General features: G+C 37.5%; 1 protein-coding gene across 12 annotated transcripts in view; it reads left to right on the forward strand.

The window, feature by feature from the left end:
• dysf (dysferlin, limb girdle muscular dystrophy 2B (autosomal recessive)) overlaps positions 1 to 27917 on the forward strand; it is a 143610-nt gene that overhangs the window by 99479 nt on the left and 16214 nt on the right. For 4 of the 12 annotated variants that reach the window (XM_059003626.1, XM_059003647.1, XM_034014290.3 and 1 more), the window contains 14 exons: positions 401 to 582; positions 913 to 1053; positions 1381 to 1410; positions 2984 to 3016; positions 4120 to 4161; positions 5118 to 5219; positions 5740 to 5901; positions 6380 to 6545; positions 11319 to 11392; positions 13741 to 13779; positions 20667 to 20729; positions 25927 to 26025; positions 26505 to 26633; positions 27485 to 27640. In XM_059003626.1, the coding sequence (XP_058859609.1) occupies positions 401 to 582; positions 913 to 1053; positions 1381 to 1410; positions 2984 to 3016; positions 4120 to 4161; positions 5118 to 5219; positions 5740 to 5901; positions 6380 to 6545; positions 11319 to 11392; positions 13741 to 13779; positions 20667 to 20729; positions 25927 to 26025; positions 26505 to 26633; positions 27485 to 27640 (1418 nt within the window). The remainder of the gene's footprint in view (positions 1 to 400; positions 583 to 912; positions 1054 to 1380; positions 1411 to 2983; positions 3017 to 4119; positions 4162 to 5117; positions 5220 to 5739; positions 5902 to 6379; positions 6546 to 11318; positions 11393 to 13740; positions 13780 to 20666; positions 20730 to 25926; positions 26026 to 26504; positions 26634 to 27484; positions 27641 to 27917) is intronic. The other 8 variants (XM_034014296.3, XM_034014292.3, XM_034014295.3 and 5 more) reach the window with 4 other exon arrangements.

Genomic DNA, 27917 nt, shown 5'->3' on the forward strand with positions numbered 1-27917 from the left:
ATCAGTTGTGCAGTATATAAGTCTTAGAGCTGTCAGCAGAAATTTATCAATATGGTGTGTGCATGGTTATTCAGAATGTCTGTAACCCCGACTGAAGCTGAGGAACCAGGAAGCATTGTGTCACACAAACAAATGAATGTCCCTCGAGACACCTTCCAGCACCTTGTGGAGTCTATGCCATGTTCTGCCAAAGCTTCAATCAGATTGTAGGTTCAGGTCCTAATAAAGCGACCAGATATGTTACAATACCAAACACAAGACACTTGTAAAGCATATGCTTTCCTCCCAGTCACATTAAATACACACTTACATGCACTCCACTCCACCAGAAGGAACACAATGAAGCTGCTTGAGTACACTAAGGTTGATGAAAGGCTGTCTGCTCTCCCTTCCCCTGCAGACCCCTACGCCATTGTGTCCTTCCTCCACCAGAGCCAGAAGACAGTGACCATCCGCAACACCCTCAACCCCACCTGGGACCAGACCCTCATCTTCTACGAGATCGAGATCTTTGGTGACCCCCAGGTGACCGAGGAGAACCCCCCCAACATCATGGTGGAGATTTACGATCAGGACACCTACGTGAGTGTCAATATATTTCACTTCCTTTAGCCATCTGATAGGTGTTTAGCGATCTGCAGTACTATTCCTAGCCAACTTTTGGAAATTGCTGAGAAGAGGATGCTGTAGATATAAATGAATAAATGGGTACAGTATTTACACTAGGATATCATTTATGCACCTGAGATACCAAGATGAATTGCAGTTAATCCTGGTACTGTGTTGATGTGTTTAAACTCTGTTGTATTCATTTAGCTAGCTGGGACTCCTTTAGTTAATAAAGGTCTGGTTTAACTGTCTGTGTGTCTCCGTTTCTGTGCGTGTCCCTGTGTGTCTGCATGTATTCTGTAGGGTGCTGATGAATTCATGGGGCGCTGCGTGTGCCGGCCCAGCCTGGAGCCCTCTCCACGACTGGCCTGGTACACAGTGACCAGGGGGAGTAAGAACACTGGGGAGCTGCTTGCTGCTTTCGAGCTCATCCGCAGAGAGACGGTAAGGCACCAAAGAAAGACGGATGCTTCTTCATTCATTAAAGCAGTAGTTTGTTTGTGAAAATATAAATCATATAGCTAAATACTGTTATCCTAGTTTGAATGAAATCCAGCAGTGCAAATACTTCCTCGCTCCCACATTAAGTTCTCATAGGGTGCTTATCAGGTATGTCTACAATAGACTTAATGTACTGACCAGTGTGGCAGGCTGACTAATCTGGTGAACAGGAGTGACTACACTGTTGTTTTTAAGAACAATATTTTTTGATGTTTTGCCGTTCTGTACACTGTCACAAACTGCTTCCTTTTTGTTTTCTTTCCCCTGCAGCCTGCAATCCATCACATTCCAGGCCTCGAGGTAAGTCGATTGATTTTAAAATTCTATTCACAGAACTTTAAGGACTGTTTTGCACGTCTTTAAACTTTCAGCTGTTTTAGAGTGGGTTTATTAGTTTCTTTTCATTTTTTAAAGCACTGTTTAACCAAAGAGAATAAAAAATAATCCCTTTAATTTTTTTGTGAATAGTGGCTGTTAAATACAGATCCTGATATATATATATATATATATATCAGGATCTGTATTTAACAGCCACTATTCACAAAAAATGACAGGGATTCTTTTTTATAAAATCTCTCTTTGGTTAAACAGTACTTTACTACTGTACCTACAAATACACACACACACACACACACACACACACATATATATATATATATATATATATATATATATATATATATATATATATATATATATATATGTATGTGTGTATATATATATATATATATATATATATATATATATATATATGTGTGTATATATATATATATATATATATATATATATATATATATATATATATATAATGTGTGTGTATTTGTGGGTAGTAAAGTAAAATCATTAGGATGGCATGGTACACCACCAGGACTCTGGTAAATCTGTGATAATTGCATTTTGGGTAACTGGTGAAAACTATGGCAAAGCACAGAGTAAGTGCATAGTATAATATCAGGAAAATTTCCTTTTTTTGAGAGTGATTTTAATACATATTTTGAAAAGGGGGTTCATTTTCGATGGAAACAGCAAAATCTGCAGAATTTCTCCATTAGTTAATCCATTAAAAATATCCTCCTCTTTTCTAAAGTGATACTCCATTTTACCCACCTGCAGATCGCATTACATGCATACTTTTCTGTGGTTTTTAGGAGCCTTAAATGAATAAGTAGCCTAATGAGCATTTAAGCAGTTTAATCTGCCTAAAAAGGGTTCCGGTTCAAATGTGTTAGCAATCGAAATCTGTCCCAATACAGTGGGGAAAAAAAAATGAGTCAAAATGCAAATTCAAACATATATATTTTAGTTTTTTTTATTTTTGTATGCGTTTTCTTATTACTTTTGTATGTACACTGTTAAGAAAATCTGTAAAATTGCAGGATAATGCAACAGTATAATCTTAACAGATTGGTTGTATTAAATGTAAATTGTCATTAAACATATATAATATACTGGCAAATTTATCAATAGAAATTTTATTCATTTATATCAAAATGACATCTTGTTCAGAAATGGTTAGTTATTTAGATTTGTTATGAACCAAAAATTAATGTTTTACCTTAGCCACAAAATAATATGTAGGAAGACTGTATACACATATGTACATTTCACACAGGCTCTGAGCATCCCAAACATTTATTTATAGGCACTATATACTTTTCCATAACCTTATAGGCTAAAAAAACAAAAACAAAACAAACAAAAAAACATGCATATTACATTGTAATTGCACTGTAATTAAACGCATGTCATGTGTACTGGTTCATGGACAATGAGAATGCGCACAGACAGAACAAAATGGAATTCCAGCCAATAAGTCCACCACTTCCTCACCTGCTCTTTTTTCACACAAACTTTTGTCTTCCTTGAAAAACAGGGGGAGTTTACACCTACCAATACACTGGATGAGGTAAGTTCAACTGCAATTTATCTACATTTTATAAAATCCAAATATCTAAGATTCAGTATCATGGCACATAGTACAGTAATGGGGAGAGAGTACATAGTTTACTTATTAACCTTAAGATCGATACATTCACAAATTGTTTTTTTTTCTAACTCATTATATTAAAAATAAAACTTTTACTGATAAATGCAGGCTATTAACTTGTTTAGATGTTTTAGATTCATTGCTCAGGACCCACTCATTCTTGGTTAAGTTCCAGTTGTTTGCAGTATTATTTGTTTGAAGCCATGCTGTATGTGAAAGTTGGGGGTTTTGTCAATTTGGAAAATAACTTTTGTATTTTATTGATTTATTTGACCAGGAGGTTTACCCGTTGAGACTGAGGTCTCATTTACAAGGGGGTCCTGGAAAACAATAAAAGGACAATTGCAATTACAGCATAGAAACACCACAGTATAAACATGTGTGGTTCAAACTTAAATCAGCAGCATACAATAATCAAAGAATAGAATAATTAAGACGTATATAAATTGTTAAGCATTGGCAGGAGATTCTAAGCAATGCCAAAATACAAACTTTAAAACCAAATACGGTTTTGTTGCTTTATACCCAAGACTGATTATTTTTTCCCCCTTACATCCCATGAAATTAACCAAATTTGAATTTGTTCTTGTTTCTTCAAAATTGTGCTTCTGAATCTGTGTAAGTAAATACAATTTCAAGTAGTTTGCCTCTTTCCCACAGCTATGTAAGCACAGTAATTAAGCACAGAACAGTATGGTAAAGCATGCATATATGTATATATGTGTGTGTGTATATATATATATATATATATATATATATATATATATATATATATATATATATATATATATAATGACAAATTGTAAACTAAAATGCATGGGACAACTGCAAAATCACCTACATATTTTCTGGATTTATACTGGAATAAGAAACACATTCAAAATGATCTAGAGCTATGCCTCAGAGTCAACCACTCCAGGTGGAAACTATGGCTTTTAAAAGTACTGATGTTGATGTTATGGTGTAACCGGTTCTTTGGTTCTCTTCCCCCTCCTCTGTCGGGATCTGTGCTGGGTACTCAGCTGAGTCTTCCAGGCTTCTTCTTTGAGAATCTCCAGCAATGGGTACTTCACAACTACGCTGCTCTGCTTCTTCAACTGTGAAATGCATGTTATTACTCTATAGATGTATAATGCTTGCTTTCTTTTTTCTTAATGGTTGTTTCATCTTAAATACATTTAATAACACATCAAAGGCGGCTGCCTTTGTTCATAGTATTCTTTTAATTGGGTGAATCATTAAACCATTCAGACGGGCACTTGCTATTGAGTGCTTCCATTACTAAACGTTAAAATAGATAATGTATTATTATTAAATATTTAAGCAAACTATAGTCACTGAGATGCAACGTTTCTAGAGATGTCCCTGTCCCTGAGAAATTAAAGTGGAACTCCTTTTCACACTTTATATTGTAGCTCATATATTCTTTAATCTTCTATTTACTGAATAGTAAACGGTCATGCTCTGGTCAAACAAAAGACATCCAGATTGCTAGCTGAGATTGCGATATATATAATCATTGTGTATGCAGTACTTTGAATATGCATGAAACTCAGTGTGTATTTAAAACATACAGTATATACTGAATGTTATTATTATTAGGTCTGACTGTTCTTTACCAGGTGACACTGTGGCTAAAGGATTGTAAAGAGCCACCTAGTGGAGGCTGAAGGACATGCATAAATTGTCAGGTTCTCCAGTCTGCCAGTATAATCGTATAATCGAAAAGTGTATATGTAGTATTTTACGATTTAAGATTTACAAAAAAAAAAAAAAGTTACAATTCATGGCCTGTTAAGCCCCCCTGGCTTGAATGTACTTTTTCAGTAATCTTTCTTATTTTAAAACATCTCAGTGGAAACAGGAAAAACTCTATAGAACACCCCTCATCTGTTGTCCAAAGGGACTGCAAATCCTTAGACACTGCACATTTAAACCTTATACACTGTAATAGAAATGGTCTCAAGGAGAGCGACCCTGTGCTTCGTATTGCTCTAATCATGTTTCCACTTGCTGTCAGCCAGCGGACACAGACCTGCCCATCCCTCCTCCACAGAGGGAGCCCAACATCTACACGTTGCCACAGGAAATCAAGCCTGTACTGCAACGCACTGCTATCGAGGTGAGTGCAAAGCCTCCGGGCCTGCTAGAGCTCTTAACATAATACAAGGTACTGTGCTCAATGCTTTTCAGTGCCGTCAGTAACGTTCTCCTGTGTTTATAAAACTAGTAACAGTATAACATGGGCAATTTGTCCACATTGGAAGGTCTTTTTAAATACAAAAGAAAAGCAATAAATTCGGCAGCACTTTACATTAAGTGTCTCTAATTACTGTGTATTTACATAGTAATTAGAGACACTTAAGTGAAAGTTTTAGCATAAATTCACCAATAAACATTTGAAATGATATTGAAGTATTTTTCAATATATTTAAGGTCTGTTTAACACCTTCCTATTCTCATTTTAATAAACTTTATCATGGCTTTTATGCCTTCAAAAATAGAAGTAAATTTACACATTTGGAACTGGATCTGTGGTACAGTAAATGACCAGATAAAGTATTGTAGCTTGTACAGTATATGTGGTAGACAGTGTCCTTGATCGCCCCCTGTATGGTCTTGCCCTGTCCTGTCCGTTGTAGATCCTGGCCTGGGGTGTGAGGAACCTGAAAAGCTTCCAGCTGGCGAGTGTGGCCTCGCCCAGCCTGCAGGTGGAGTGCGGGGGTCAGATGGTACAGTCCTGTGTCATCCGCAGCGCCAAGAAGAAGCCCAACTTTGACATCAGCGTGCTCTTCATGGAAGTGGTGAGTCTCGCTGTCTTCTAACTTTCACTCGCTCTCACAGTGACATGCTACAGAAAGCTATGACAGGATTTGGGGGAGCGCTTGCATGCTAACGAGGGAGAGAGTTGGGGGATTATGGGTACCTGTTTTGTTGCATTTTTTGAGGGGGTTTGGGGCTCAGGGTGTTTGGGGGAGTTTAGGAAGGGATTGAGGGTGGGTGCCGTATGTGTGTGTGTATTTTCATTGTAATATACCCGCAACCTGTTGGCGGTTATAATATGGAGGAGGAATGCCCCTTGAGAACCTGTGTATTGAACCAATTTTACTGCCATGAGTTCCTAAAACGGAACTGATGTTTTGTGGCTTGTTATTGCAGCAGTGTTACAGTGTTACATTGAAGCTGTCAAGACCACATGTGAAAGTGGTTAAACAAACAAAACAGTATTGTACCTGGAGGAATCCCCGTCTGTTGTCTGAATTCTTGTTGCTCTTCCTGTAGTGTCTGCCCACGGAAGAGCTGTACTCTCCACCCATCATCGTGAAGGTCATTGATAACAGGCAGTTCGGCAGGAAGCCCGTGGTGGGGCAGTGCACCATCAAGGACCTGAAGCAATACCACTGCGACCCTGACAGGCTGGAGAGGGAACCCAGTGACCACCAACCAGGTGGGGCTGCAAAGAGAATATCACAGGGGCATGCAGAGCGGATAGCTAGGGGCAAGAGATACACTGCAGGGTTCCAATTTCTAAGCAAGTGTTAAAAGGAAATTTGTACAAATAACTGGAGAGCATTACATTACGGGATATGCATTGCCATGTAAATGGGTAACTAGCAATGTTACGTGCTACCTACTAGTTGAATAGGTGTATAAGTACATGATGACCTGTGCCATGGTCTTACCATGTAATTGCATCAGATAACAACCTGCCATTTACATATAACTGCACTGTAGTTACTGTGTACGAGCAGGAATCATTGCTAATTAGTTATTACAATGTCATTGGCTGGCTATTCATGCCCTGTACTCTAAAGTGCTATAAAACTATCAAGAAACATACGCAGCCAGCGCTCCAAAAAGGTTTTGGGTGTAGGAGTAACTTACTCTCTAATTTTAACACTGAGAGAGTAATCTTGGTAAATAGTGTACAATCTTTAATGGTAATAGGGTAGGCATTTAAAAAGAGCCTTCCATTTTAACTGCAATGTTACTTTGAACTACTGTACAACCACACCTGTGTTCTACAAGGTTCTTTATCGGCTCAGCGCATTTTTTTTCGAGGTATCACACTGACTGCAAATTAATTACGTTACTTATATTTTAACATTACATTCTTAAACTCGATGAACACGTTAAAACCTCAGTATCAAGCCATACAGATAAATAAAATAAGGAAATGCATTCATATGTTACAAAACAGTTTGCTTAATATTATTGCCACCTTTTTTTTTAGCGGTTGCCTCTGACGATGGTTCCAGTTGGATTTGTAACTGGACTGGGGTGTTTACGCGTCAACCTGTGTAGCTTCAAATTTCTTATTGTGATTGGCTGCAAAGACAATGTTTGTTGGTTTGGTTTTTCTTGTGTACAGTTTCCTAGTAACTGTAGACATTGTATTCTGGGAGATGTAGTTGTCAGTGGAAGTTTTAGAGGCGGCGGGAGGGGAGGCAGACAAGCTGTCCAGCAAAATTGCTATGCATATTTTTACACAATACATTTAAATTGAGTGCATATTTCTGATTTTTTTATGCGTAAAAACAGCAGGTACGCAGCTTATCTGGACCGCTGTACAGTTATATTGTTGTTCTTTATTAGTTTTTTGTCTTAAAAATCTCAAACTATTGTATTCATATTATTATTATTATTATTATTATTATTATTATTATTATTATTATTATTCAGAGGTCTCGTTAAGGCAACATTTTACGTCCTAGACGCAAAATAAATCCATTGAACGGAAAAATATTTTGTCTTGCGTTCACGGGACGCACAGAATGGGAAAGGGACACAGACATGCATATTCATGGTAATCTATTACACTGCAGCAAAATGACTGTAAGTAAAATTCTTTCTTGTTTAAAAAAAACTGTTCTGCAATATAACAGCCTTGATTAAGGTACACTCCAGTCCTGTAGGTGGCAGCAATAAGCCTTATTAATATTAAGAAGGATATTTACTTTTAGACGTTTCTGGCGCCTGACCAGTGTCTGACAGTAGACCTGAACACAGTTCCGATATGCGCATGCCCGGTGGGCCGGATATGACGCAAAATCCAGAGAGGGTAGAGTAAACAAAGCAGCAAGTCAATGTGTTTAATGGTGAATTTGACAAACTTCACCCCATTATAGTTTGGGTTAACCTTTGTACGGTCTCATACCACATGCATTTGTAACTTTGTAAATAACAGCAATGTATATCTACTTAATTAAGGCCCTTACATTGACAAATAACCTTTTTTATGCAGGGCAATTTGTTGTCAATGATTAAATGCACACAGTCGTTTTAGCTGTTTTAATATTAAGTTTTATGTATAAAGTTGTAGACATGGTTATCAAAGATTAATGACTCTGCATATTAGCAAAATATTGTGTTATTATTATTATTATTGTCAGGAATGGTCATATCCATTTTTTTATTTACATCGTTCAAACTAGAAACCCATGTGCATTTTCTGAAATCGCAATGCATAATTTTCAATGTAGTTAAAGAACCAAATATTTTCTGTTGTTAATTCTACACTGTATCATAAATTGAATAACTTGAATTGTTCCACAGGTTTGTGTCCTTATGTAAATAAACATCGTTCTTATTATATGTCTCTTGCATTTAAAATAGACTCTGTAGGTTAGGCAGTGTTTTTGTTACTGTTTGTGTCTGTACCATTCTTTTAAGTTTTATTCTGCAAATAGGTATTGAAGAGGGCAGAACAGGCAAACATATGTTAGTAAGCCTAATATGTGAACTAGAATTAAGTATATGTCAATCCCAATATATGTTGAAATGGTACCTTTATTATTTATTTATTTTTTAATTTACAGGGGTGAAAAAATAATAGTTTTGTGTTATATATTTCCAGTTTTAGGTTTAATAAATGAATTGATAGAACATTTTAGCAAGACAGTCAGGGAGGATTGTACAGCAGGACTTGGTTCTAATGTCCCTCTGGACCCTGAAGCTGTCATGTCTGTCAATCGGTCTGAAATGACACTTGAATCGTTCAACATGTGGTCAGCTGCTGCACTGAAGGCATTTCTGTCTTTGAGAAAGAAATCCACAGAAGGGAAATTTAATGAACTTGCAGCAAGGTAAATCTAAGTATATGATGAAATAGGATGGGAATATACTTTAAAGTTCATTATGTTAGTTAATTAACATTGACGTTAACATTTTACTTTTTTGAGTACATTTGTAGGGCCTTTATTGCTTATGAAGAAAATATTCCTGTATGCACGACAGAGGAGCATGAGTTAGGACAGGCATTGCAGGATTATCAAAAGAAACTTATGGTTGGAGGTGTAATGCTGCCAGATCCTTTCAAAGTAACTGGACAACTATTGTAAGAATAAAGATGAAAGGTGTTAAGCTGCTCCTGGTGACCGGGGGGGGTGTTCAAATTGACGCTCAGATTGGGCTAGGAGGGGTGTTGAAGACTGTCTGCTTCTTTTTGATGTTGTTGGTGGCAGTGATACTTGTTCCCGTTTTGGTAGTTTTTTATGACTGAACACCTGCTTTAAGTGTCCCAGGTTAATCTCTGGATCAGGACGGTCTTCGGTTGGCTCACCATCATGAAGTGTAGGGAACAAACACATTGAAACTTGGAAGGTTCCTTGCACTTGAATGCTTTGCCTTCGTCACCCCATTGGCAGGCCTTTAACCACCGATGATGAGCATTCTCTCTCTTGGTTGGAAAAGAGATCAGTCCAAAAATGAAATTGTAAAATGAAGTATATAGGAAAACATTATGTGTTATTTAACAATAAACTTAATAAACAACTTAGAATAGAAAGAAGTATAAATGCAATTACTCCGTGAACTCCGTGAGTCGTACATCCTTGTTTCAATCATCTCTGTATAGTCTGTAATTGCTGCTGCCACAGCCTATAACGTAACATGTTTTCGATGTTGCCATATCTCTGAATCTGTAATAATAATAATGGTAAGAAGAAGAATGGATAAATGTTGGATCATTTTAGCTTGGTTTTATTTTTCAGCGTTAGCTTGCTATAGTTTATCTCCTTGTTAGCTAATCTGTAGAGTGATACTATGCTTTTCTTATTAGTTGTGCGTATTTCACTGACATTAAGTTATTTTTCTACTCATGGTCACATAAGCATATTGAGGATTATGTGTTTAACAAAAGAAACCATTACAAAACTGAAAAGTATGCTAAAATATCGACTACTACATTGAAACTTACTGCATTCAAACAGTAGCGGAAGTGCTGCAGAAGAGTTTGTTTACTCTACCCTCATTAGATATTGAAAATGGAGGACGAAACCGTGTTCAGGTCTATATGGCGAAGCAGTTAAGTTTTTTTGCTAAGCAGAAGATCATCCTTCTGCATCTTAGCCATGTACTTCTGACTGTACGAGTACTACAGTGACCGAAGCAGTTGCAAGCAGTAGTAATGCAGAAAAACGCAAACAAAAAATATGTTCTTATAATTTTGAATGGGAGATGAAGTACCCATGGCTTGTTTGTTGAGATGGCAAGATGTACTGTACCGTGTGTGAAAAAGCTGCTGAGCAAAAAAATGCATATACACACACGGATGCACAGATTTTCTAGAATCTTTGTTTGAAGACACAGACACTGTGATGCTGTTGCTGTCAGTGTTACTGGAATGCAGAAGATTAAAACACGTAGATGAAGGCAACAAACTGCTTAGAATCCCGTCTTGTCATGCAAACGGTCTCCTGTTAGTATAGCATAAAGAAAAAAGTGTGTTCATATCTATACACAGACATAGATTGTTTAAACTACAATATAGTGTAGAGTTTAAGCGTTTATAAAAATGTACCAAAATGCACATCCCTGGAGTTTATTAGTATCTGATGGATGGGACACATTTTGGGCATGTGCGTTTCAGGAACACATGAACAGAAAAGCTAGCGTGACCTCTGATTATTATTTATAGTAATAGTAGTACTCATAGTAGTATTATAAAATAACCTATTAGTCAAATATTACTTTATTTATTTATTTATTTATTTTACTTTGAAACATCTCAAAAGAAACAGGAACAACTATAGAATACCCCTCTCCTCTCCTAAGGGAACAAAAATAGTTATCATTGGTTTTGGGCTGGTAATATTCTAGATATGTTATTGTGTGATGATATATTTTAACCAATACATTATTCTGTTACATACTTAGTCTCACCCTTCGTGATTTTATATCCTGCAATAAAGGGGTTTAAATGTTTGTGCCTGCTTTCCAGATGAGATCAGCCTCACCCCTCATGATGATGTGCTGATAGACATCGATGACAAACAGCCTCTCATTCCAGGACAGGTAAAAGAATATGATCCAATGGGATTTCTATCTTTAAATACATCAAATGCTGGCAGCTGGCTGTTTCTATTTCTTTTTTTTTTTTAATCCTTATTAATAATACAATTAGCGGTAGACACGGGTACCGAAAAACCTGAATCCGCCTAAATCCTCTCAGATATCTATTTCACTGTTTAACAGAAATCAGTTACATAAATCAGTGCCAGAATTGGCATCTGTTAGTCTGTCTTAAATTTCTGCTGCACTGCTAGTTAAACTTAGTTGAAATAGCTGCCAATACTGAAAAAGCATGATTTGCTACTATTCGGTTTTTTTTTTGCAAGTTCGACGAGTAATATTGATGTTTATTTCTGAAAGGATTTACGAGTTTTTTATCTTTATTTCGACCTTTATGCTTTAAAAAACCAAAAAAACATACTTTTTATGCCATTTAGAAACGTTTCAGTAGCGAAACCCCTTTATCATGTTCAACATGCAACAAAACCATGGTTACCAACCTTCTAATTGAAATAACGTTTGGTCACAGTGGAGCTATACCTTGTATAGATAAAGATCCGACACAAATTTAAAAATTGTCTCTAATAAACTGTAGTAAACGCAGCATATAAAAGTGTATTACACAGACTTTTACACAGAGTCTGAGCTTCCCCCACCCCTCTCCTGCTTCACAGCTGGACTCAGAGTCACTGGAAGGTAAGGAAGATGGGCCCTCTTCGTCCTGCTGCAGAGACTTCAGCCATCGGTCAGGGTATTGTGCACAATACTCATTAAGTGTTTTCCACTTGCGTCAAACTAGTATATCATATACCTATAGCAAAAGCTTACCTACACCTTAACCTGCTAATTTCAAAGTAGGCGCTTTGAATGACAGACGATGTAGCTGGCAAATGAAAGTGCACAGTCGATGCAGGTCTTGATGATTGACAGTTATTTAAACGAATGACAGCATTCTAGCACTGCTTCAGTCAACGAGATCTGTCAGAACAGGGTGAAATGGCTGACAGTGAAACTACACACTGAGTTGACTGATAAGCGATTCACAGCGGAAAAGAGACGGGACAGACAGTTAGTATAAAAACTACACAAACTAGAGATGATTTCTAAATGATTATATTTGGTAATAAAATAAAAAATGGGAATTCAACGTTTAACAAGCTTTACCAATTAAAATTAGCAAGTCTACTTATAATAGATCTTTTAAAGGTATTTTATTCAAAGTCTTTTTAATTCAATGAATTTAATACTAGGCTACCAGATACCACCCAAAGAGACAGTTAGTCAGCTTCATATTTTGCAACAGTGCCGATCTCCAATAGCAATGCACAGTTAACCGTGTTGTGTGCCTTTCATGAATAACTATTAACATATTGTTTATTTAAGCAGACACGTTACAGCTCTTGCCTTGTGCTAGTATTGATTTTCAGTTTGGGTATATTGGAGTGTGCGGTGTGTATCTAATGGAGGGTGCAGTTGCTACAGGATGTGTGGAACAATATTAGTGGTAACTAAACGGTGAAGACAGACATGCTTTGAAACGCCACACTACAGTTTTCACAGTTTCACGACACCCATCTCACATACGCCATTGTTTCAGGTATGGTGCATATTCTTAAAAGTCTAAAAAGGATCCAATTGGGTGGACAGGTCCTAATAAAGTGCCTTTTATAGACAGATTGGCCATTACAGTGTTCTCATAGAAGGATAGCACAGGACATTCCAAACTTTAGAAACCCTCACCTCACACTACAGGGGTGGAATTAAGACTCCCATTGTATAACAGTTTGATCCATTGCTGGTTTCACGTTGAGTTTAATACGACGCACCTGAGCTTGGTACCTGTACACTGGGGCTAATCAAGCTTGTTGTAAAACCTGCAATGAATGCCGTTATTTCCACCCCTGCACTGCAAATGACAAGAGATAAAAGAACATGTGCAATGTTGTTCATTTGTCCATTGACAACAACAATTCATAATCAAACGAACCAAAGAACTAGAAGCCTGAACCAATTAAAAAGATAACTTAATAATTAAATCCTTGAATCATTGCAAACCTATTTACTGTAGAATTATTATAGCAGAAACATGGGTTCAGGCTATCAACATGCTAGTATTCCTCTAGAGCTGTTGCAACTAATGAAAAGGTTGGGTGATATTTGTTGAGATTGGTTTGTATCATCACCTTCATGAGAAGGGTGTGCATAAGTTTGGTTCTTTAAATACAGTAACTGCCAAGGCACAACACACCTTGGTGGCACTGGTTGTTTAGATGTTTAAGGCCATTGCTGGTTTTTAAGGCTGCATGAAGGTCAGATAGTTTATTAACTAATTTTTGTATTCATATGACTAGTACCGGTATTCCAGATGGTGGTTGAAGAAGAAAAGTCTAGTAAGTATTTGTTTGCTTGTAACTCTCCTGGTCTGGTTTTATGGTGCTATGGGACGTGGTTCCTGCTGGGATGTGGGCAATTTCTAAGGCAGATCTTTCCTGATATTATTTATTTATTTATTAGCAGACGCCCTTATCCAGGGCGACTTACAGTCGTAAACAAAAATACATTTCAAGATATATCACTCAATATATCACTATATATCACTATGATATATCACTCAGCGCCTTTGTTAGTGGTGTATGTTGACTTTGTTTCTTGGTTCCTGTTGTCTGTTTTGTGGTTCTTGTATGGTGGTAGGGCTATTATTATTATTATTATTATTATTATTATTATTATTATTATTGGTAACATTTTAGAATGCCTGTAATTCAAATGTAATAACATATGAACACATGTATGATTTACTGTTAGATTCAAAGTAAACAAAAATTCAAGCTTAACCCTATTACAAACATTAATTAATCATGAATAAGCACAGATTTTAAAATACCACCAATAAAAAAAATCGATTGTAAATTGATGCTTAGTCAGATTAATTCAAAAGGCAGCATGTTTATACGTGATTAAATCTGCATTTCTGACACTTGGATTGGACAGCAGGTTATAGAAGTCGTAGGTCGTATGGAAGTTGGTGTGTTGTGGATCGTGCTGGATGGAGAAAGCAGATTAAAGAATTGTTCATGTATTGCATCATTTTAAAAGTACATTGCCAAAAGCAATGACAATTATAGAACTTTAAAGAAAAACAACCTTATTAAATGAGATGCCAAGGAATTTCAGGACATTTGGTGATAGGTGGGCTTGGTCTTCATAGGTTCGGTTAGTCAATAGGATTAGTGTAGTGGGCTGAGCCCTCTGCCTAGAATTATTGCAAACCTCCAAATGATATCATATTCTAACAAGGCACTTCTCCAAATCTAGCACAATTAGAAGTGCATTCAAGTTCTCGTAATGGGGAGGGAATGCCACTGTGGCACAATTCCTTCCACAATGTTGTCTGTGTAATGTCATGTTTGTGCCAAGACTTCAGTAACTTATATATTTATTAACAGTGTTGTCTGTGTAATGTCATGTTTGTGCCAAGACTTCAGTAATATATATCAAACCTCAGTGTATGCGATGCTCCGTAGCTGACTCGAGTGCATCTCTTTATTAAGTGGATTATTCCAGTGGCACTGCTCAGATGTTTATCTTGAAAGCTTTTCCCTTGGACAGTACATTGAAACCACAGCTCTCCTCTCTCACATGGCAGGATTCACACAGCAAAAGCATAATTATTTAACACACCAGTTACATGAAAAATGTGTTTAGTTAATTGATGATATTTATATGGAATAGATCCACTGAGAGATACAGTACAAGACCTTGGTAACCATCAATTTCTAACCAACGGCAAAAAAAACCAAAAAAAAAACACCATGTAATAACCATGTAACTCACCCTGCCTCGTCACATCCCTCCTTCTCCTCAATCTCTACCCTTATAGCTACGCATTAGTCCAATTTATTTGGCGGGGGAGTGGGAGGGGGATCTACTGCCTTGTATAGTTGGGCCAGGTGGTGGGCCCTCAAACCAAGTGGGTCTGAGGCAATTGTTTCATGTTTTTACATAATTTTACATGATTAAATCTATGATAACACTTTAAATTAAGTGTCTTTAATTACACTGTAATTGCTTGTACTGCTATGTAGTAATTATATTGTATTTTTATATTGTATAACAACGTGTCTAAATACTGTGTAATTACAAAAGACGGTAGTGGCTGCCAGCATTTTTTTTTTTTTTTTATAAAATGCCACAACCATGTGTGATAACAGTGTTGCTTGAGATACTTAATGTTAGCAGAGTAATGATTCTACATGATATTTCCTATCATAATGAGCATACAAAAAAAGAACAACATAGCTCATTGTAGTTGACTAAGTGGCTCTTGAAGGAAGAATATGTGTATTTATAGTTGGTGTGAATACACTCTCCCTAACTCATTACATTTTTTTATTTTTTTTATTTTAAAATGATCCTTTCGTCTTATTACGGATCATAAAGGTAGCCCATCAGGACCATCACATGTATCATGATACATATCGTTTTGAAGCCTGCACTACCTGATACATGTTAGTGTAATGTAAAGTGTAACCAAATCTAATGTATTGTCATTGTTATGTAGCAGAGGTGGCCAAATCCCAGCTCAAAAGAGCTGCATCCGACTCTTTTGTAGTTCAAGTGCGGCTCCCGGTGAAATGCTGGGTGGTGCACGCTTTGCAGCTTGAATGAACTGAAGAAAGAATAATAAACAAAAACGAAAAGAGAGAAAGTAAAAATAAACACAATGTTATAATACGCAATGTTTGACAGCAAGTAGCTCTAAAAGTCAGTGTCACATTATATATTTTTTTCTACAGAAGTGTTTTTACTAGTACAAATGAAAAATGTTATTTTTGTGTGACTGTTGTAAAACAAATGCATAAATTACTGTCAAGCACACAATATAATATTACATTATTCTTTGTATTTTATGCAACAAGTAAACAATCCCTGTTCATTTTTGTTATACATACAACACGTACACGATATCTGTTCATTTTTAACATTTATAATTCTGAAACAGTTTACATATAGGCCCTATATCTTGTTCTAGTAGTTTACAATAGCTTACCTGCACTGTATTATTATCGGCATCTGGTATCGGCCGATATGGGTAGATAACCATCAGGTATTGGCCAAGAAAATCTTTATCAGTGCACCCCTAATTAATAGTAACCATGCAGGTTATAAAGTTGAAGGTTAAAGTTATAAAGGGGAAGTTAATTGTATTGTTCACAGGGCTCTAAGGATTGATCCTATACATTGATCTCACTCAGAAGTATTACATTAAAACAATAAAGTGAGATACCTTCTAGAGTACAGATTATGCCTACTGAATGTTTAAGTTCTTTTTTTTTATTAGGCGCCCAAGCCTGATACTGTTTGCAGTGTGGGTCTGCAAAGCATCTCCTTGTTTAAAGACGATCGTGAAAAAAAGGCCTGCTCCTAATTAGCCCAATTTAAGAGGCTTTTGATTTTTGAAGTCTGCATTATTCTATATATAATGCCCTGGCACAATGTGAAGGCTGGAGCTTTAAACTGGAGATCGTTTAGATGTGGTGTATCGTCATGGGCAGACTATTATTCTGTGGGCCTCGCCCCTGTCACCACAGGCGCCACAACATCTTTTTTTTGCGCTTTTCTCAGCCAGAGATTTACTGGGAAAAAAAATTGAGAGAGAAAAAATAATAAATAAATAAATAAATAAATAGGAAAAACTGACTCTCGTTCGGGGGTGAGAAGACTATTAAATTGGTCCCCACAGGGCTTCAAATATTTGTCATCTCTGCTCTTAAAAGTTAAATAGGGTTCTTCTGAATGGTCTCTGAATAACTAACAGTTTCTTGAGGATAGACAACTTGGCACAGGCAAAACTATTCAGCGCCAGTTTTGACTACAATTAACCGCCACTGTCAGTGGGATTATGAGAGAATGTGTATGGCATTTCCTTGTTGGAACCAGTATTAGTGGGGAACCATTTCACTGTTTAATGGAAACAAACAAGGGTAAACCAACTTTAACTGGGCAAGAATGACTCATTCCTCCTTGCGATGGGACCCCTTTATCTTCCCTTATAAATACAGACTAGATTAGTTGCTTCCACAAAGGTGTAACTTGCCACCTGATAACTTGCAGAAAGAGGCAGTTTTTGAGTACGTAGCTATTTTTACAGTTACAAAAACTGACATTTTCAAAAATGATCCTAGTTGGTGATTGACTGACTTCAAGGTGTGTTGCATATCATAAACAGAATTTGTCACAGAAGAATAACTGTTCCTGGTCTATTGCTAGTGAATAATCCTGTTTACCTTGATTTCAAGTGTTCTTTATACAGTTAGGAAAGAGGTTGCATAAAGTACTGTAAATCTGTGATATGGGAAATACGGGTTATAGTCGTCCGACCGATAGTGCCCTCTGACGCCACCCCACAAAAAACAAAATGGCTTTCCAACCTCAGCATCAGGATGCATAACTCCAGTCACGGTCCTTCGGCTCGGGGCACATAACTCCAGACAGTCAACTACCACATGGTACAGCCTTCATCAACGGACACTATCGCTTAAATAATCTGAATGTTTTTGCAATGTGCATATTAACCTGAGACAGAAACAACAACAAAGCGTGCATACAAATACAAACTGGCTTTGGAGGTCAACAAAAAACCTTGTTTCTGCTTTTTAATGGTGCAGTAATTATATTAATCACTTGCTTTTTTATTTCTTATTTAACATGGTTAAACTGGGCAGTTACATGAAGTGACGGCATGTAGAAAAAAACTGAATTCCAAAACGCACCATTTTCAGCAGCGATAACAACTTAAAACTATCAGGTTGTAACTACATACAGATGCACCCAACCATTTCCAGAGTGACCACTGTTCCACTTCAGGCCTCCTTTAGCAAAGGCAGTGGGAGGTCTGAGGTTAGGCGATATAGTATGTCAAAATAATCTTTGTGAAGATTACATTAACTCTGTTAGTCCACAGCGGAGGACACTGGGAGGTCTGTGGTTACTTACTATACACATTATAAATGCATTCATGTGTCAGACCCACTATATAGTCATATGTCATGGACTAAAGGAAGAAGAGAGACATGAGGAGCGTTATTTTTGCTAGTGTAAACGACTGATTTTTTTTTGTGAAAAACACATTTGAAGACTAATTCGTACTAGTAGGGTATTGAAGGCCTCTTAACCCTTTAAGGTACAAGGGACATACGAGTCCCACAAATAAAAATGATGCTAATTTTCTTATTTTTGCAATGAGGTGCACCAAACAGGGTTTAAAATGTACTGACAGGTTGGATCTGGTCATGCAAATTGTCAGTTTCATTATGATACTTGAGTAACTCTCAAATGTACTTTAAGAAGAGACCGTTTGAACAACCGCTCAATTCATTGTGTATCTTATGTACCTTAATAAGCACAGGATTAGGATGTTTTATTTGTATTTTCATGTACTACATTTTGAACCGATTGATTCATTTAGAGTAAAATGCTTTAGACAAAGTAAAATGTCTTTAGACAAAGACTTCTGTAACATTTTTTTAATTGTATAACAAAGTACTGCTGCTTGCTGTAACATTGAAACACTAAGGGTCACAGTATAGACTGAGGAGGTTAGTTACTATGTAGGATCAGCCCTTGTTACCATGGAAATGCACAGGCATAGTACTGTGGTTTGAAACCATACTGTATACCCCTTATAAACATTTACTATAGTTTAAGCATAGCCAAGTGTAATAAAGCACAGTGAAAGTGTGGTAAAGGATAGGTAAGCATTGTAAAGCCCAGAGAGGTACAGTAAAGCATATTAAAAAAAGTGTCAAAGCATGGCATACTAATTGGAAAACTGCAAAAATAATGTGCAGATTTACTGGGGTCAACTTTTATAAGGGATGTACAGTATAGGTAGTGTTCTGTGTTTTCGGTTTTTATCTTTAAAAAAAAATTCTGGGAATTTTTCGTAGTTTATTTTACATATATTAAAATAGGGATACAATCGGTAAAAAATAGTTTTAAATTGAAAATTTGGTAAAAATCATCGGTGGTGTAGGGGTGGGGGGGATCTCAGTATACACACTTTACATGTGGAATATGATGTGTAGCAGTTCTGGTTTCTGATTAAGTTTAATGTCCCTGGCATGTATCATGAAGCAGAATCTGTGCAAGTCGAAGCCACATTTTCCCAGGTTAGCTGGTACTTTGCGAACGTATGGGAAATCGCTGTGCTGATAGAAATAGTATCACACTGGACATTAATGCATTCCATAAGTTTGCCAACTACAGCATCACCATTTTCTGTAAAATATTTACGATTAAGATTGTCGGCGTTAGACTGTGTTTTAGCTGATGGACAGTACTGTCGCACGAAGTCACCAATACATACTTCTGTGCAATAAACAGTGGCTGTCCAGCAAAGCACAGCGCTCAGACAAACTCATTAGCACAGTCATTCTGCGCTGTCTTTTATTAATGCATATGTAAAAGCCGCATAGATGGATTGCTTATCTGTCAGTTCACTTTATTGTTTTAGTTTAATGTGTCTCTTATTTTTCAGTATGTTCTTTTATTGTCAGCACGAACATGTACCTCAATGCAGCAGTATTAGCTGCGCTATGCATCCTCTGCCTTACTGTATCTGACCCACTTCTGCTATTTTTGCTTTTTGTATACTTCGAAACATTTGTTTTCTTTTGAATATTCATAAACTGATTTACATTTTCTCCCCATTCATCATCCACAAAAAAGATTAGATTTTTGTGTAAATATTTCAATTTAGTTTTTGATCAAGCTATTAGTTATTACGCTCAGCAATTGCCAGAATAATCTAACTTTAATTGGCCGGCATAATCAGGCGATAAAAATTACTTTAAATAACTTTAATTTATGTATTTGTAAAGTGACAAAGAACCACGTTTGAACGTTATTTGATCCTCTGACGTCTACACGTCTGCTGTATCCTGGGACACAGTGTAGGGCTGCTTATTACAATGGCAGAGTCAAAATAAAACAGCATTTTAATCAAAATATTGTGTATTTCCTAGAAAATAGTACCGGGAAAATATTGAATAGTCAAAAATTAGGTATAAATCAGTAAAAACCGACGTCCAAAAAATAAAATCCTGTAATGTTTCGGTAAAATTCAGAATAAACCGGAAATAATACAATAATGACATCCAGTATGACTGAACTACCTCTGTTCTGCTCCAGTAATTGAATTAATGCTTTTATTGCCTTTCAGCTTTTTGTGGTTTTGTCTAACCCAGCCCTGCTAACCAACCCTTTTGATTTGTAGCTTGCGGACGGCATGACGAGCTCAGCAATTATTAATCTCACATCCTCTCGGTCCAGCCTCCATGTACGTATCAACTCCTTTCTGTCTTACCATTCCTTCTTGAGCAGGGCTAACACAAACCAGCCTTGTTTTTCTGTACAAATGTAGTAGAGTTTATTTGGACACATTATTCACAGTTCCACAACACAGGAACTGAGTAATGAAATTGGTATATCATAGAATTTGTTCACACTGGCAAAAACTGGTTAACAAAAAAAAAATGTTAATAAATAGTTTGGAAATTAATTAATTAAGAGAATGTATGGAATTCAGACAAAACTACCCATATAAAAGTTTACCATAGCAAAAGCACACCAAAGTGTAATAAAACATAGTGAAAGCATGGTAAAGCATAGGTAAGCATGGTAAGGAGTAATGGTAAATGCATAAACCAGGGGAAAAGCAGAAATACCATGGTCAACTTTTATAAGGGTATTTATTGCACACAAAGGGTAATATGCACATGGAATAAGTTAAAGCAACAACTTGAAATGGATACGATGGAGGGTTTCCCAGACATCCTCTGCTTTAGAGGCTCCCAGAGGAGTTTAGTGTACTGTATGTGATGAATTTTAGTCCCATCAGAATGGGGCTGAAGATGTGTTTCCTCAGAAATGGTAGGCAGAATGTATAATTAACCTGACACAGTTCTTCAGTAAGAGTTGATATAATTTAGAGAATGTTGTGTTTTTTTTTTGTTTTTGTTTTTTTTTACGAAAATCCAGATTTAGAACTGGGAATAAACTGATGAAATTGAGTTTTACAAATATAATCCAGTACACAATAAAGGTTGTCAATCTCTCCATCCTACTTTTGATCTAGGCGTTAAGCAAGCAAAAAGCCTCTCAAAATCTCTTAAGAAATTAGGAAGGACCGAGATGCATACAAGGCTTATTTCAAGTCTCACTTTACTCAGTTTAGCCCCCAAGTAACAAATATTGGATCCTTTTCATGAAAATCTCTCCTGTTTCATTGCTTTGGTATTGATCTACCTTTCCCGTAAGTCTCACAGGGGGGCACCCAGATCGACACAGGGGAAAGGCTGTAGGTACATCTAACTTCGCTATAACAAACCCCCCTGGGACCTGGAGAAAAGTTCGTTATATCAGGGTGTTCACTATAATAGGGTTTGGCATTTTTCTGTATCAGAATAATGACAAAAAGGCAAATTTGAATTGAGCATCGATACATAGTACTTCCTTCACATTGATCAACATTTAAACGGTATTGTGACAAGGTACTCATGTCACATGTGTGGGTAACCGCATTGCAAGACAGAGGAGTTGGAGTTGAAACGCTGGCACAGACGCGCAGGATTTATTAAACACAAAACAGAAAGTAAACAAACGGGTCATGTGACGCTACCAAGGATGGTAACGCACATACAAGACAGGCAGGCAGCCAGTCTCAATCGAGCGCCCGTCTGTAAACAATCATTTTAACAAACATAACAACTTCAAAAAACACAAAACAAACCCATTTCCACATATAAATTACACCAACACTAATTCCCCCCTGTTTAAATAAAAACAGTAAAGAAATGAAAAAGGAAAGAATGTACACTTACATGCTGAGTACAGTATTACATGTCCTTTCTCTTGAAAAAACTATCCAGCGTAGATTGCTCCTCACGCCCGTTGCCTGGATGCAGTTTGTGTGAAGGTGACTGTCAGGCAACGATTGCATTCGTCATGCATGATTCGTACTACAATAGGTACTCTTTGAATTAGCGTTATCTTTTAATTAGTCAACCATAGTCTTTGTTTTCAGTGAGAGAACAACATACTTGACACTGGAGAAAGTTCAGTGTCAGTCAGTACTGAGATCATTGTATCCGGGTCGATCGTGTACTAAAAGGGCTAACTTGCATTGAAAAAGTCGACTCTTGCTGTTGGGATTGTGAAAAATGGGTGTTCGTTATAAGATTGGTTCATTATAGTGAAGTTAGCCTGTACTGTGCTGTCCTAAAACGTATAAGCTTCTCTATTGTGGTCCTGTTTCCACTGTATATTATGTCATCTGTAATCATATACAACACTCAACTGTGGTAAATTTAGAAATGCTGAAAAATTAAATGATAAAAGTTTCAACTAAAAGTCTTTTGTATATTAGTTTCATTTGGTGCCTAAAAGAATCTTTATTTTGTATATAGGCCTTTCATAGTGGACCACCATCACAAAGTGCTTTACAGAGGTAGGCTCTGAACTGTGCATTATATGCAGAGTCACTTAAAATAGGACACTGATTTAACATCTCATCCGCAGGATGGAGCACAAGGAGGTTAAGTGACTTGCTCAGGGTCACACAGTGAATCAGTCAGTGGCAGAGGTGGGATTTGAACTGATAACCTTCTGGTTACAAGCCCTGGACTTTAACCACTGGACCACACTGCCTCTGCGGTAGTGTAGTGCGTAGTACTCCCGCGGGCCAAGCTCTGGAGGTTTTTCATTCTGCAAACAAAGATATTTATTTTATTAGAAATATTCAAACCAGATGATCAAATCCTGTTTTCTTTCCACACAGCAGCCAAGGCAAATACCGCTGTTAAAAGATTCCCGGCACATATCCCCCGAAACCAGACATCAGACAACAAAGTCTAAGGCACATTTAATCAATTTTCCTTAATGAAATGTTTAAGACTTCAGACTTTACAAGGATCAGAGGAGTACTGCCCAACCCTTCTCCGCCCACCCCGTGAAAATAATACAAAAAAAATAAAGCAAAAGAAAACAGAAATACATTTTAAGTTTTCTAGGTTATTGTAAATACTGTTTTTATTCATTGTCATTCCTCTAAAAGTAATCAGTGGATGCTCCATAGCCCATTCCCTGCAGCTGTTACTTTTCAATAAGAACGCAAAATTGAGCAGTAAGTGACCACTGTGAGGTCAACGCTAAACCCAGGCCATTCAGGAGGAGAAAGGGAGAGGGGGGGGGGGGGTGATTCCTGGCCAGAGCCCCACATTAAATAAAAAGTGCCACCTGGGCCAGCTAGGGGAAAGAAATGGTCTAAATATAATGAAAGAAATACAAAGTAATATGGTTCCCATGTACCACATAACTCTGTTTATTGATGGAACAGGCTTCTGGCAGGTAATGGCATACCACCATTGGCTGCTGTTTTCGAATGCCCTGCCTGTGTTGCTTGAAGCGCATTCTTCACATCAAGCCTCAAAAATGTTGATGTGCTTCTGGTATCGGACAAGCGCTCAATACAAGAGTGCAGTTTTTATTTCAGAACTGGAAAGTGTGTGCATGTGTCAGGAGAGGATTATATTACTACCAGCCTTTTCCTGGCATAATATGGTAAGTTCTAAGTTTTATTTATTTTATTTTTTTATCTACCAGCGCTATTAAATTATGTTCTGTAAATGCCAGAGTATATGTGTGTGTGTTGTGTTAAAGGAGTTGTTCCTGTTAGTATGCTCCTTGGTGGGCAATAAACCTGTTGTTGTCCAGTTATCGAATTTTCCACATTGAGTGCTGTGTGCTGGCTCTAGGTATCTTTAGTGGTACCCAGCTCTCTATTTGATTGAATTTTTGGCAGTGTAATCTTTGCATGGCGTTCTTTCTGTTTAATTTACTGGCACTGAGATTCTAGTATGGGACTTCTCAATATTGAATTTTCTGGCAATTTACAATTTCAGTACAGTTCCCTATATTCAATTTGCAGACTGAAGGGTGTATGTATTGAGTTGCCCAATTTTAATTTGCTAGCTCTACCGCCCCAGTACAGTTTACGTTTTCAACTGTGTTTTATTTTTTGAAACTTTTTATTTAATATGCTTTGAGCTGACTTTATGGCTGTTTTCAGTTGTAACATTCATTTTAAGAACATAAGAACATAAGAAGGTTTACAAACGAGAGGAGGCCATTCAGCCCATCTTGCTCGTTTGGTTGTTAGTAGCTTATTGATCCCAGAATCTCATCAAGCAGCTTCTTGAAGGATCCCAGGGTGTCAGCTTCAACAACATTACTGGGGAGTTGGTTCCAGACCCTCACAATTCTCTGTGTAAAAAAGTGCCTCCTATTTTCTGTTCTGAATGCCCCTTTATCTAATCTCCATTTGTGACCTCTGGTCCTTGTTTCTTTTTTCAGGTCAAAAAAGTCCCCTGGGTCGACATTGTCTATACCTTTTAGGATTTTGAATGTTTGAATCAGATCACCGCGTAGTCTTCTTTGTTCAAGACTGAATAGATTCAATTCTTTTAGCCTGTCTGCATACGACATGCCTTTTAAACCCGGGATAATTCTGGTTGCTCTTCTTTGCACTCTTTCTAGAGCAGCAATATCCTTTTTGTAACAAGGTGACCAGAACTGAACACAATGTTCTAGGTGAGGTCTTACTAATGCCCAGTAAGACCTCATTTTAATTACCCAGTGTGTGAAATAGTGCTGTTTGAATTCCTTGCCAGTGTGAACCATTCACTCATCTCTCAGCTCTAACAGTTAAGATTTATTATAACAGTTAAGATTTATTATCAAAGGAAAACAAAACTGTTAAATGTAGGCCAGATCTAATAGATACATCATTGCTGGAGTGGAGTGGTTTGTCATTTTACTAAAACTTTTGACACGCCTGACCTGCTTTTGCTAACTGTTGCCATTTTGTCTAACCCTGCTTTCCTTATGCTGTGGGTGCAGAAAATTATCTGGGTAAGTGTTCTGCAGCATTTGTGGAAATGCTGGCAGATCTTCATCTGCTTATTTACACTACAGTGAGCTTTTACCAGGCATCAGATCAGTGCAGTAGAGTGGGTTACTATTAATTGCACAGTGTGTGGGATGCCCTTGTTGGGATGTGTCACCCTTTAAGTTAATCTTCATGGAGTGCAGGGTGAGTCGCACATTCTTGGGAGCGCTGTAGATTTAGAGAGGAATATCATCGGGTGTAGTCCACCTCGCCATGCTTCAGCTCAGTGAAACCAGAACCGAGAGTTTCTAGGATGGGCCTAGGGCTCCAGGGTTTGGTAGGGTGGTAACATCCATTGCTGAGGTTTGCTAATTAGTTTCACAGCAGAAATTAAGGTTGATTTACAGTTCCCCTGGCTTTTTAGTTGGTTGCAGTGAGGTGGCAATGACATTCAAATTGGGATGAAAAAAAGGGGGGCGGGGGGATTGATAATTTTTAAACCCACAGAACCCTGTAATACACGGTTTGTGTGTGAGTTCCCTACTTTATCGTCTGTTTTTGATCAGCTGTTCCCTTATACTTTAAACAGGAAGAGGAGTTCATGGACTGGTGGAGCAAGTTCTATTCCTCCACTGGTGAAAGAACCAAGTGTGGAACCTACTTGGAGAAGGGCTTCGACACACTTCAGGTAAACCACTAAATCGGACACGTTGCAGCCCTCCAGTCTATTCTGTAGACTTTACGGACATACTGTCTTATAAATTCCAGCAAATTCACCTGTAATTGGATTGTCACTCAGTCAGAAGATGTTCATACAAAACCCTAGTGAGGTTATCTAACATGAGCTAATCAATTCAACAGATCCATACCGTGCATGACTTATTCAATTTACATATAGTGCAATGATCCATGTAATAAACAAAAAATATATATGCTCTGATATGTAATAAAGCCATCAGTTAATGATTTGTTGTCATTGACAAGTCATTAATTTGTGTGTCATCCGCTGTTTTGATATGGTTCCGTAGTAAGATGATGTTTGTTTAATACAGCTGTTAAAGCTATAGTGAGGCTTTGATGATAACTGAAATTGTAAACAGCAAGAAGAGTTCATTAGTTAAGAATTGTCTGACATTGCTCTTTAATGGTCCATACCTTTCTCCAAAGGTGTATGACAAAGAGCTAGAGAAGGTGGAGGAGTTTGAGGGGCTTACTGATTTCTGCCAGACCTTTAAACTGTACAGAGGCAAGTCTCAGGATGACATCGAGGACCCGTCAGTGGTGGGAGAGTTTAAGGTTTGTTCTCTTTGTTTTATAATTGCACATGGTCTTCCAAAGGCCCCAGAAGGTGGAATCTATAGATGACTCTAACCTGACCTGATAAATACAAGTGATTGATATGATAAATACATATCAATAAACACCTGATAAATACAAGAGTTGATATGATTACATGCCCCTCACACCCCTCATTTAGGTGGTATTGATCTAAGAATAGTCTATTCATTAATTATTGCTTTTGTTGTACTCTCTCCAAGGCCACAGAGTTTGATAAGAACAGTCTGGGTTTTATTGTAACTCCCAGTACCTGGCTCAAACAGAAACATTTATTTTAAATTGAACATATTGTAGTGAAGATGACACCCTGGGATCCTTCAAGAAGCTGCTTAATGAGATTCTGGGATCAATAAGCTACTAACAACCAAACGAGGAAGATGGGCCGAATGGTCTCCTCTCATTTGTAAACTTTCTTATGCTCTTATTGTTAATGTATTTGTTGTACTACCACCCTATAAAGTACACATAGCTACATTTTCCCATGCTTTTCTGCTTCCTGAAAAAGCATGTGATATTTTGACCTTTCAACTCAGTTGACTCCATCTGTAAAGGTACTGTGTAAGGAATTTATCTCATGTTAATATCCACTTGTGTCAATCATACAACCCTAGCTTTTATGATTTCAACGCCCTACTGTAAATACAAAAAAAAAACAGTTGATAGAGAACCGTGATTCAGCAGGGTCATTAGTTTAAGGGTGACGCTATTAAGATCTGCCACTGTTTAGATGATTGAAACAGACATGTAGAAGCGCCTGTATCCCTGCAGAGGTGCCAACTCCCTTCTTGCCCTTGTTTTGCATTGCTCAGGGGATGTTTAAGATCTACCCGCTGCCTGATGACCCGTCCCTGCCCGTCCCACCTCGCCAGTTCAGACAGCTTCCTCCCAATGGCATCGAGGAGTGTCTCATCAGAGTCTACGTGGTGCAAGCCACAGGCCTGCAGCCCAAGGACAGCAACGGCAAGGTAGCTATTAAATTACAGCTTGTAAAGCCAGGGTAAACCACAGAGCTTTACCGTCTTGGTAGCAGATAAGAGTGGAGCAGCCTATGTTTCTCTTTTAGCTGGATGGAGAATAGCTGGATTCAGCTGGATTTAGCTGGATGTAATAAAACTTGGTGTTGGCTGTTGTCTTTAACCTAAGTTCACACGGATTCATGGCTTTACCAAATTTGTTCTCAAAGCTATTCACTCCAATTTGTCATGTTTTCATAATTTTACAACAAATAAAAAACAGTTACTT

Source organism: Acipenser ruthenus, chromosome 2 (genome assembly GCF_902713425.1).
Source record: "Acipenser ruthenus chromosome 2, fAciRut3.2 maternal haplotype, whole genome shotgun sequence".
Lineage (NCBI taxonomy): Eukaryota > Metazoa > Chordata > Actinopteri > Acipenseriformes > Acipenseridae > Acipenser > Acipenser ruthenus.